Source organism: Lathamus discolor, chromosome 9, assembly GCF_037157495.1.
Source record: "Lathamus discolor isolate bLatDis1 chromosome 9, bLatDis1.hap1, whole genome shotgun sequence".
In the NCBI taxonomy this organism is placed as follows: Eukaryota; Metazoa; Chordata; class Aves; order Psittaciformes; family Psittacidae; genus Lathamus; species Lathamus discolor.
The window spans coordinates 20,425,930-20,438,029 of record NC_088892.1 but is presented as its reverse complement, the minus strand read 5'-3'; the positions used below and the strand labels follow the sequence as shown (position 1 = coordinate 20,438,029).

The 12,100-nt window shown below is 50.2% G+C and overlaps 1 protein-coding gene across 4 annotated transcripts in view; it reads right to left on the bottom strand.

The window, feature by feature from the left end:
• Positions 1-12,100, bottom strand: part of MCF2 (MCF.2 cell line derived transforming sequence) — a 62,767-nt gene that overhangs the window by 29,527 nt on the left and 21,140 nt on the right. For 3 of the 4 annotated variants that reach the window (XM_065689517.1, XM_065689519.1, XM_065689520.1), the window contains exons 5-9: positions 10,017-10,136; positions 8,834-8,950; positions 3,588-3,737; positions 797-921; positions 100-214 (exon numbers count right to left, since the gene is read on the bottom strand). In XM_065689517.1, the coding sequence (XP_065545589.1) occupies positions 100-214; positions 797-921; positions 3,588-3,737; positions 8,834-8,950; positions 10,017-10,136 (627 nt within the window). Of the gene's footprint in view, positions 1-99; positions 215-796; positions 922-989; positions 1,229-3,587; positions 3,738-8,833; positions 8,951-10,016; positions 10,137-12,100 lie in introns of those variants that run through there. The other variant, XM_065689521.1, reaches the window with a different exon arrangement.

Sequence of the window (12,100 nt, the reverse complement as noted above, 5' to 3'; positions counted from 1 at the left end):
AACACTCCTCAAATAGAAAGCACAAAAGCTCCTCTCATCTCCCCTCCTTTCCGTCTCCAGCTCTTCCTTCCACCACCGGCAGCGTGGATCCGATCATACCTCTTGAAAACTTTGCTCAAACTTCCACAGTTGTAAATACTGCTCCATTTTTAACTGATGTTTTTCCCAGAAGCCATCAAAAGCAGTCTCCATCTCACGCAGCTGACCAAGTAACCTGCAGCACAGGAAAAGGGCAGGACTGGAACAAATAGGGGACAAGCAGAGATGGACAATCCCTAGAGAGCACATGTTCAGGTCTTCTGGACCCAAGCTCTTAGGAGGAAGTTACAGATGCATATACATGAGTTGAGGAGCTCAGAGAGAATGCCCATGGAATCATAAGTGCAGAGGACAGCACCTGTGTGCAGCAGTTGTTGCTATCTCTATTTATCCGAACAATACAGAATCCCAGACTGGTTTGAGTTGGAAGGAACCTTACAGCTCATCCAGCTCCAACCCCTGCCACAGGCAGGGACACCTTCCACTAAACCTGGCTGCTTCAAGCCCCTGTGTCCAACCTGGCTTTGAATACCAGAGAGCCTGGCATGGGAGAACCCTGCAACTGCTCCACAGCCTCATCAAATCAGCGTGGGGAAAAATCAGAGCACGTCAAAGTTACCTGACAAAAGTCACCCAGCAATTCGATGGGTCCGGAGCAAACACTGGTATCTTTACCTATGCGATAAGTGACTTAAACCACACATCTGTGCTTAAATCACTTGAGCAAAACAGGCACACAGGCCCCTGGTGCACTCACCGATTCACAGTCTCCCAGTCCCCAGGCCTTTCGCGGGGCTGGTCCTGGCTGCATTCCCCAGAGTCCGGCTCTTCAAAACTGCTCAAAAGCAAGTTTCCCTCTTTTGTGACTGCTGTGATATCTTCCTGCACAATGCAAAACAGTTCTGAGTCATTCGGTGAGCTGAGGATAAGTCATGTTGTGCTTCTCCTACCTGAGTTTCTCTGTATGAAATGAAGCACCGGCATCCATCAGAACAAAGGACTCCCAGCAGATGTTTTAGCACCCTTAATGTAGGGTTAGCCCCTGAAGCTGGAGGAGGCTGAACCACAGACCGGTCACCAAGCTGGGTGGAAACTGGCACACTTGAAAACATCAGGCCGCTAAAGGATTCAAGAGGCAGGAGGATGGCATCACCACAGGTCCTCCTGGGTGAGCAGGTGAGTTGGTATTAGATACCTGTCTACAAGTTCATACATTCAAGCAAGTATTTCTGCTTGAAGGCTGTGCTTCTCCATCAAGGTCATTGCAGGATGTTGTAAGAGGAGCATCCCATAGTGGGATAAAACCAGGACTGAGACCATGTGGCATCACTTACTGAAGCCTGTACCTGTAGAAGCAACACCCTCTAAAAGGCACCACTTAGAGACAATTTAAAGCCTTGGTGTGCTCACTAGCATCAGCTGAGATGCTTTGTGCTGTGCTGGGCTCAGCCCCATACAAACAGGTGCACTTAGTCACTTATTTGCAGGAAAAAAGAGACCACACACAGAGGTCAGGAGGAAGGAATAGGAGTGGCTGAAGAAGCCTTGAAGGAGAAATGTGTTGATGGCTCCATTGGGCAGCCAACTCACAGAGGAGTGAGAGCCCACCCTAGGAGATGGGCATATTTCTATTGCAAGAGAAACAATGGCAAAGCCACTTTAAGAAGAAGATTCAGAGAACACAGAGAACACAGAACAAGCATCTGCCTGCCCCATATAGCTCAGAGCAACCTAAACACAACAGCATCTTTAGGGCAGTAGCCCAGGAGCAGGACATGGCCATGGGAGCTTCTCCTCTCCACACACAAAGCATCCACTGCCAAATAGCGTTCCTGTCACTAAAACATCCCAGCAGATGATCACAAGGCAAAACCCCATCTCCTTTTGACACTACCACATGCAGGAGACCCAGAAGGGATGAGGAATTCTGCAGCATGCTTTAGACTGCAGGTGGCTGTTATTTCATCCTCACACATCTCCCTCCCAAGAGCCCAGCACTCCCTTTCTGATTCAAAGCTCTCATTATACGTGTGCCAAAGTGGCCTGACTATCAGAGAGATGTTAACTTGATTTCTTCCCATTCAGTCTATCAAAGAGGTCCATTTCTTCGTTACTCTGTTTAATTAATTTCTACCACTTTTGTCACTGTGTTTGCAACCTGCTCTTGTTCAGTATCACAGCTACAGAAATCACTCTGATCAACTCATTATCTGGACTCAGGAATCAGCTGTACAAGTCTTAGGCTTGTCATGAGAGAGACAAGGACCCTGTGTCTTGCTGTCACCACAATCTGTGCACGGTTTCTCATCTGCTTTCATCCTTCATGGCCTTAGAGGGAACAGAAGAAGAAGTCCAGTGGATGTCATTTCAGTCAAAAGCCAACGAGTGGGTTTGATATTTGGAATCAATAGATGAGGCATTAAAAGCAACAGATGCCTTGTACCGAGTGCTGCTGTGCTTTATATGCAAATGGAAACACAGGACGCAGTTTATTTCCCCACAGAGGAAAGGGTGTGTTTGACTGGTTTATACACAGGACTGCATTGTGTAGTTTGTGTTTTCTCCCTACACTTCGGACATAATCCTAAGCACGAAGTTTCAGTCAGTAAGTCCTACTGCAATGTATGTAGCTGCTGTTTTACACTACAGCTCTCTTCATGCTCAAAGAATAAAGGACTATTGGCAGTATCTATAAAGATACTCCCTACACACACACACATTTATGCCTACTCACAGCACACTTTGGATGTCATTCTGCATATTTCTTACAGGCAGCCTTCTGCGAACTCACAGTCACGTCAATGACAAGTGATTATAAATGGGAATAGACACACTTCTTTGACTGATGGAAACTAATCCTGTCATACAGCAAAGGAGCTCATCCTTCAGCCACACGGCATGGCTCTTAACAAGGGAACTGTTTCTGAAGTGAGGGTTTGGTGACGGGCTTCTGCTGTCCCCAGGAAGATGCAGGAGCAGCAAAGACAACAGGTTGACATAGCAGCATCTGGGGGCACTAAAGCTTCCCCTAAACCCTATCACAATATTAACCTTAAAATATTAAAGAAGCCAGTGTTGTTTAAGACAAAACACAAAGGCTCATGCTCATTCACATCCGGAATGCTCTGTGCCGTGCGCTCACACAAAATCTTCACTTTGGGTGCTCTCCAGCCCCGTTCCTTCAATCCCCCCCAAGGGAAGCAGCATCAGGCAGAGAGTCCTTGGGCAAACCACCCCTCCAGACCTGCCAATGATCTCTGCATGCATCCTTCTCCAGCCACGGGAATGAAGCAAAAGGAAACCCATCGGGAGCACAAACACAGAGGTGATGAAGCCTCCCACCCACCCTCCTGCCAGCAAGATCAAGGAGGCGGCAGCAGAGACAGGCTGCTGGATGCTAGCAGGGTAATTTGCTTCAGCGGATGGGTAACCTACAGAACGAGTCACGCTGTGTTTTATCTTGTCTGTCAACACATACACATGGGAGGAAGGCGGAGATCCCACCTTGCTGTGCAAACAGGGGCTGGAAACATGCCGCTGATCCATACCTTGAGCTGGTAGTACTTCTCTGTGCGCAGGGCCAGGATGCGCTCGATTGAATACATGTCATCCGGTAGCTCAGTCTCTGCCAGCTCCGTGCCAAAGGATTGTAACATCTGGGCAATTTCCTTCACGGTTAGAGCAAAACTCTCTATGGCCTGGTAGGAGATGAGAACTGCAATCAGCATGGGACTTAGGATGCTCTTACAGCTCATTAGCAGTGCACAAAGAGCCATGGCTCGGGTGTACAGGGAGGCAAACAGCTTGATGTGAGAGAGGTGGGTGGGATGTCCAGATGTGTGCTGTGGTGTTCTATCAGCTGGCGGCCACCAACATGTAGCTCATAGTGCAGACTGAACCCACAACAGGATTGTATTGGGAAGAGACACCTGATACTTGGCACTGGCTACCTATTCTTATGCATTCTCAGATTTTTCCTGCTACATAGTGGAGGTCTATGGCAGAAGCCACCATAGGATCCAGCTCACATATTCATAGAAACATATCAAAGAATCCCAGATTCGTTTGGGTTGGAAGGGACCTCAAAGCTCCTCCAGCTCCAGCCCCTGCCACGGGCAGGGACCCCTTCCACTGGAGCAGCTTGCTCCAAGCCCCTGTGTCCAACCTGGCCTTGAGCACTGCCAGGGATGGGGCAGCCACAGCTTCTCTGGGCACCCTGTGCCAGCGCCTCAGCACCCTCACAGGGAAGAGCTTCTGCCTCAGAGCTCATCTCAGTCTCCCCTCGGGCAGGTTCAAGCCATTCCCCTTGGCCTGTCCCTACAGGCCCTTGTCCCAAGCCCCTCTCCAGGTTTCCTGCAGCCCCTTTAGGCACTGGAGCTGCTCTAAGGTCAGGCTCCATGAACTTCAGACCCTGCAGCTGACACCACTGTTCCTGCAGCCATGCTCCTCCAGCTCAGGACAGGGGTGACAGCTTTCAAAAGGCTGAGAGAACATCACTGAGTGTCCTGGCCTGGGTCTAAGGGCTCTGTCTCAAAGAAAAGCAGAGGAACCCATCCCAAAAAGGTACAGGAGTGCAGAGCACCACTTTATTTCACATGCAGGATCAGCGCAGGGGGTGTTTCACTTGTGCTTCATCCTGCAGAGCAGCACGGAGCCCTGCTGAGAGCTGAGAGCATCACCCAGCACATGCACAGCCGCGACAGCAGCAGCGCTGCTGCAATCACAGCGGGGTTACTCCACACAAGAGGCTTGGGGCATTTCTGCACAGGGGGAAGGTGCCCAAGGGAGAAACTTCAGGCCTGGGCACTCTGATGCCCAACGCTGCAGCCTTCCCCATCCCGCCTCGGGGACCAGCTCCCCGGGGCAACGGGAGGCAGCACGGCCCCAGCAGCACAGGCCAAAGGCAAACACAGTTGGGGTCACTTCTCGGCTCTAAACTGCTCTCTCCAGGAGAAGACAACGCGGCTTTCGAGCAACTTCTGCTGCCTTCCCCTTCCTGTTGCCAGGAGATGGGCACCGTGCATGGAACCCTCATGGAACCCCGATGTCACAGCGATGCTGGGGAACTTGAGGGGCCGCTGGTGCCACCGCCCTTCAGTCTGCTGAGCAGCAGGACCCGGCCTGGCTGCTCGGGGGACACTCAGAGCTGAGGGCAGGAACCGAGCAGTGCTCGAGACGTCTTCAGAAGAGGCATCCTCAGCGTTGGCCATGCCTCGAAGAGGTGACACGGGAGCACCTTGGGCTGCTGCCACCGCACCTCCCGCAAAAGAAAACTCCCTTCAGGGTTTGCCTGACGAACCCTGGGCCCTGACCATGCAATTTTGTGTTTCAGAGACCTCTGCACCTGACTCCTTCCTGGTCGCCCTATGGAAGCTCGTCTCCTGCTTCCACTTCCACTCCATCTGGTGGGGCGACAATGGGAGCTGCCTGGTTATCGCGGATAACCTGTTCGAAACAGAAGTGCTCAGCAAGAGGGGAGCACGCAGGGCCCTTCAGGCTGAGACCCTGAATGAATTCCTGGACCGGCTCCACCTCTATGGGTTCTGCCGGATGGAGGAGGATATGGTGATATCCGTGCCCATCAGGGAGCTGCGGGCAGTAGCAGCAGCGTCAGGGCCTGCTCTGGGACAGGTACGTTGGTTCCTCCGCACACAAAAGAGCCCTCCATCATCTTGTGGCAGCTGCTCCATGCTGACAAGATACACGGCAGCACCACCATTATTCCCAACAGGCCCATTCCACACTCAGGTGCTCTAAAACGAGACCTGCTTGGGTTTCTCCATTGGATTTCAGGCTTTTGAAGACCCTACACTTCTCTGCTCCCAGCACCTGGAAACACAAGGGTGGTTCTGACTCACCAAAGTCCTACCCTAACATTGCATTCAGCCAGAACAGCTGAGGTTTAAAATGCCCCAGAAAGTCCCTTTGAGCACCCGCGTTTGCCTTTTCCGATGCAGATGCCGAGTTACCGGACCTCTGTCTCTCTCCTCCTTGCACCGATGGCAACTGACTCCTCTCCTTTGCGTTTTGCAGCTGCTCTTCTACTACCACCCCTACTTCCAGAGGGATTACCCCAACCTCAGCGAGATCCAGAGGAGGGCAGAAAGCGCCATGGAGCGCCTGAGAGCGGCCACCGCAGCCCCCCCGGGCACCGGCGTCCAGGGCACTGGGCAGAGAAGACGCCAGCGCGGTGCTGAGCCTGGTGCCGGAGCTGCAGAGGAGCAGCACAACACCCAGCCCTCTGCAGCCCCCCGCTCCACACGCACCAGGCGCGGGGCTGCTGCACCCACCCCGACCGACACCACTGGCCCCTCTGCCCCTAAACGTAGGCGTAGGTAGATAGGAACATCCGTAGGGTAGAGATAGGGAATAGGTTAGTGTAGGAGTAAGTGTTGTTGGGGTTTCAATAGGTTATAGGTATAGGTATAGGAGTAAGGAACTGTTGTTGGGGTTTCAATAGGTTATAGGTTAGTGTAGGATTGTTGGGGTTTCAATAGGTTATAGGTTAGTGTAGGATTGTTGGGGTTTCAATAGGTTATAGGTATAGCTATAGGAGTAAGGAACTGTTTGTTTTTCTCTAGAATAAACTTTTCTTAGACTCATAGAATTATAGGGTAGATGTAGTTGTAGTTGTAGTTTAGTTGTAGGATAGTTAGGGTTGGAAAGGATTTCAAGAGCTTCCAGCTCCAAGCTCCCTGCCATGGGCAATGACACTTCACACCAGACCGTGCCTGCCAAGGCTCTGTCCCACCGGGACTTGAACGCTGCCAGGGATGCAGCATTTACCACTTCCCTGGGCACCCTGTGCCAGCGCCTCAGCACCCTCACAGGGAAGAATCTACCTCATTCCTCAACTGAACTTCTCCTGTTCTGGTGCAAACCCATCACTCCTTGTCCTGTCGCTGCAGTCCCTGATGAAGGATCCCTCTCTGGCACCCTCGGAGGCCCCTTCACACACTGGAAGCTGCTCTGAATAAACAGTTCTGATAGAAATGGCATCATTTCTCGTCCATAAAAGCTGCCGTGTGCTGTCTCTGCAGTCTCACAGGCACTGTCTCCACACCCGGGCCGGGGGTTGCCTTCAGGGACACGAAGGGTTTGGCTCCAGCCACAAAAGCCAAAGGTCCCAGTTCAATGTCAGAGGCTCTGCCCGTGCTGCTCTGCAAGGCAGGGGAGCACAGGAGCAGCCTGGCTGCTCGGCTTCTCCTCTGCACCTGAAAGACCACCTCAAAGCTCCTCCAGCTCCAACCCCTGCCACGGGCAGGGACCCCTTCCACTGGAGCAGCTTGCTCCAAGCCCCTGTGTCCAACCTGGCCTTGAGCACTGCCAGGGATGGGGCAGCCACAGCTTCTCTGGGCACCCTGTGCCAGCGCCTCAGCACCCTCACAGGGAAGAGCTTCTGCCTAAGAGCTCAGCTCAGTCTCCCCTCGGGCAGGCTCAAGCCATTCCCCTTGGCCTGTCCCTACAGGCCCTTGTCCCAAGCCCCTCTCCAGGTTCCCTGCAGCCCCTTTAGGCACTGGAGCTGCTCTCAGGTCTCCCCTTCAGGAGCCTTCTCTTGTCCAGGCTGCCCCAGCCCAGCTCTCTCAGCCTGGCTCCAGAGCAGAGCTGCTCCAGCCCTCGCAGCATCTCCGTGGCCTCCTCTGCACTTGCTCCAACAGCTCCATGTCCTTATTTTGGGGGGCCCAGTGCTGAATCCCTTTAATTCCTCCAGTTAAACCACACTGGGAACCACCTCCAGGTGTCTCCACCTTTCGAGATGTATTTGGCTTCTTGGTGATGGATGCTTCTAGCTTTACAAGCCCAAAGGGCAGGTTACAATGCAGCATGGAACCATGGGCACCTCATCTGCAGCTTCATCAGAGGATAAGGGAGGCAGCAAAATGGAGATGAACTGGACAGAGTGGGATGGAAACTAGTGCTGTTGGTACCTCCGAACACATCCCAGGCAGACAGTGGGAGCTCTGGATACACAGCATAAACCATCACAAAGTTCATGGCACAAGAGTGGAGTTACTCCAGCTACAATGTCTTGTGCTTTTGCCTTTATGCTGAGCTCCACATCTGCTCGTGTGGATGATGCTGCAGGACAAGGGACACTAGGATGGCTGGTATATGTTTCATTGGTGCTGTGATTCATTGGGAAGTTAACTGGGAAACCAATCTGCCATTCAGCATAGAACGATAGGATAGCGTGGTTTGGAAGGGACCTTAAAGATCGTCTAGTTCCAACCCCTCTACCACAGGCAGGGATACAATCTGGGAGACAAAGTCCCAGTTAAAACTAATGTTACAGCAAGCATAGAAACACGTGGCAAGGAACGGCTCAGGGAATTAAACACCTCATTCCTGGCAATATTAAAGGAAAATTCTTGCACAGAAGAAAAAACATAAAGGAAATCATCTGAATCCTCTGCATTCGGTCAGCATGCAGAAAGCAGTCTCATTGCTCTGGTTCCCAAACACATTCGTGATATTAATCACATGAAACAACCATTATATATATATAAAAAAAAGGCCCATTTTTGTACCTATCATTAAGGGAATTTTAATAAAGACTTAAAATGACAAATCTTTTGGGAGCAGTTTCAAAAGGAGCAGTTTCAAAAGGAGGCAGTTCATCATCTAACTCCTTTCTAGACCCACCAAGGGCCTAATGCCACTTGATTCCTTCGCAAATACGACACAAGAAATGCAGTTGGCATCAGGGGTCACTTCCAGCTACCCATAACTACAGAAAACCTTCCTCCATCCATCCCAAACACCCAAGAGCCCAATGCTCAGCCCCGGTACGTACAGTCCTGAAGATGACCCACTCGCTGTGGCAATACTCCAGGGTGCCTCCAAACTCTGGGGTTAGTTGCTGTTCATCAATGTATGTCAGCAGGTCGCTCACCGAGCTCAGCATAACAACCTACAAGCAAGGCAACACCGTTACTTGGTTGAGCATCACTTCTAGCCATACACAAATCAAGCCTAAGAAGCCTTTATGTATCTAAAAACTGGGTTTGCTCTAAATACTGTTCTACAGAATGGCTTTCTTCTTGTGCTTACGGCTTAATATGGCTTTTATTTGATGTATTTGACCGTTCTGGTAAGCCAACCCTGATCTCCCAAGTGCTTTCTTCCTTGAATGCAAAGCACAGAGCGATGCTGCAGTATCTAACTGCAGAACAGAGCTGGAAGCAGAAGTAATGCAGGGTTTTGCAAGGAATGAACAGTAATTCAGAAAAATACATATACACTTTAATAAGTTATGAAGCCAGCTTCACACAAATATATATTCATGAGGCTTTGGGTGTCTTGATCTGCCCTCGGATAAGTCATGAATTTTCAGGACTGTGCAAATGGCAATCATTCATTTTAGAGTGAAAAATGCAAAGCTTGTGAAAGTCGTATCATTTCCTAAAGGAAAACATTAGTTTGCTTTATGCATTTGTAATTGCATCAGCTGAGACTCCACAGATGCACTGTACTTCTCTTAATTATTCTTATTATGTCCTACGATCAAGGTGGCTTTAGAAGCCGTGGAAACTCTGACTCAAAGAGCATAAAACACCATTTCAGTCGCTGTTTTAGGAACAAACACCAACAGGATGATGGTATGGAGTTTATACTGAGATGAAAATGGGCGGAATCCATTGCAAGAGCCTCACTGGACATGTCTTTTGACTTTTTAGACACTAAACAAACTCCTGAGCATGGTTTTATCCTCCACGCAGCCTCTACGGGGGATGAGAACAGGCTGAGAAGCCCACCAGCCACTACCATGGTACTCTGGTGGGGAGTAAACTGCACAAGGGAAGATGAAAAATGCTAAAGGAGAGGTTTGATGGAGACCGATTTGGTGGAAATAAGGCACTTCTGGCAGGGACACTCTGGTGACTCCACATACGGGTGCCTGCAGAGTGGGACACTGCCACCCTCTGACCCGAGGTGCACTGAGCCCACACAAACACGACAGCTCTGCATGCTCGTACCGGTAACTTGAGCAGAAAATCCTCCTGACTGAAGCGAAACCCAATGTCAGTGAAGGTGCGCTGGAAAAATCCCGTGGGACGCAGAACCATCACTAGGTGCAGGTTCCCTGGGAAAGATGCCTGCAAGGAAACAGAGGGGAAATCCACTCTAAGGACACGGCAGGTCCAACAACAGCTTCCAAACACCTATAATATATATAATGTTCAGCATTAGGACTTGAGGAGTGAAACTACGACTTAGCAAGGAACAGAGGGCTGGAACATCGAGAGGAATAACAGACAGATTGAGGCAGCAAGACGTATTGCCAAACTCACTAATCATCCCATAACTGCATCAAGCATAGTCTTGTCCCTGGTAATTACCAGGCAACGTTTCATTTAGGGTAAGAATTTGGAGTTTCCTGTCTTCAAGCATATGGTTGGCAGGCGCATTCCAAATGGATCTGTGGAAAGGGTGTTTAAGAGTGAAAATGAGGTTTTAAGCAAGTAGGTGTCGTATCATTAAATTGTGGCTAAGTGCATGATGCAAAGGATTGAGTTAATTAAGACATATGATTTACTCTGACATCCTGCCAGGCCAGGTTATATTTCTCCATATATTCCTCCATATATTATCCTCCTCCTTGAAACACGGTAGGAGCATCTATACCAATGGTGAGAGTAATGAACATGTTTAGGTGTTTTGCATTGCAGGGCACTTAATCTGTGCCTTCTAAACCAAGACTGCTCCTGTAAACATGCGTTCGTGCTCTTCAAAAAAGCCACGATTTACAGCGGAGATCTGACACCCATGAACTGCATCATAACGAGTTTTCTTGTGTAGGAAAGGTCAGGCTGTGGCTTCCACCGCCCACAACATCACTTAGAAAGGGACAATGACTTTTAGGATCAAATAAGCCACATGAATTCGCTATATTGATCTGTTGTTATTTTAAGTAGGAGCAGAGAAAAAATGAATTCATGTGAATCAAGTGCCAAATTCCTACCCTTTGGAAGTCAACAAGCATGGTGCCAGGGACAAAGATTTGGCGCTAAAACCAAGCAAACCATTAAACAACAGACACGTTGGTGCTGGCTCCAAGCCCTGCGTGCTGCTCCTCTGTTACCCAGTGCCTGGTCAGCACACAACTGCTGCCAGTCCCAGGCACACAGTGATGGCCAAAACCCATCCTTGGGGAGACCCAATGAACCAACTTCCAGCCCCATCAACCACGCCAAAGGTCTAACCCTGACCATGGAGTCACCAGAGCTTTGCAGCTCCGAGGTCTTGCCCAAGAGTGCATGGATAAGAGGCTGCAGGAGATCCAGGTTCAGCTCCCTGCTCCAATGCCTGCTCAATTAGCTCTACAAGGAAGATCAGCTCTCCTGCAAGACAACCCCAAGCAGGTTCTCCAACAGCTCAGCTACAAGACACAGCTCTGATGATAAACCCATCTCAGAGACCCTCCTCAGTTCAGGACTCGTAACCTTAGCTTCCCGTATAACTAGAAGGAGAATCATCCACAGGGTACTGGATACCTCTGAGGAGTTGGAGTGGTTCCTCACTTTGAGGACAGTCTCTGCCTGGGATGCAGAAACCCTTCCCTGAGGAAAGCACCATCAGAACTGGGATGCAGAGAACCTTCACTAAGGAAAGCACCACCAGCTCTGGCACAGGCTTGTAGGCATCTTGAATGAACTGAAAATTAACAACATTCATATTTCACTGGAAGGCCTCTGGCAAGCTCATCATCATCCTCTCGTGCACCCCAGAGAAGCTGGCCGCCTCTCCCACCTCACTACACTGGCTCTCTATTGAACCCAGCAAACGCTGGCATTGCTCTTTCCAGGCCTGTTGACTGACCAGGCTGGTCCTTGATGCTCTTCTCTAGGCACTAGGAGATCCCAGAAAGAGATCTGTCAGTCTGCATTCATGGCAATGTCATGCCCTTCCCTCCAGAGCTGTGAGTCCATCATGTGTCATTCCCTCATGCCCAACCCTTATGTCCATGTTTGCTTCATTCGACATTCTGGTCATTTCCCAGTGGGAATTTCTTTGCAGACAGGCTAACAGTAGCATCCTCCAACAAGGTTTCAAAGATACC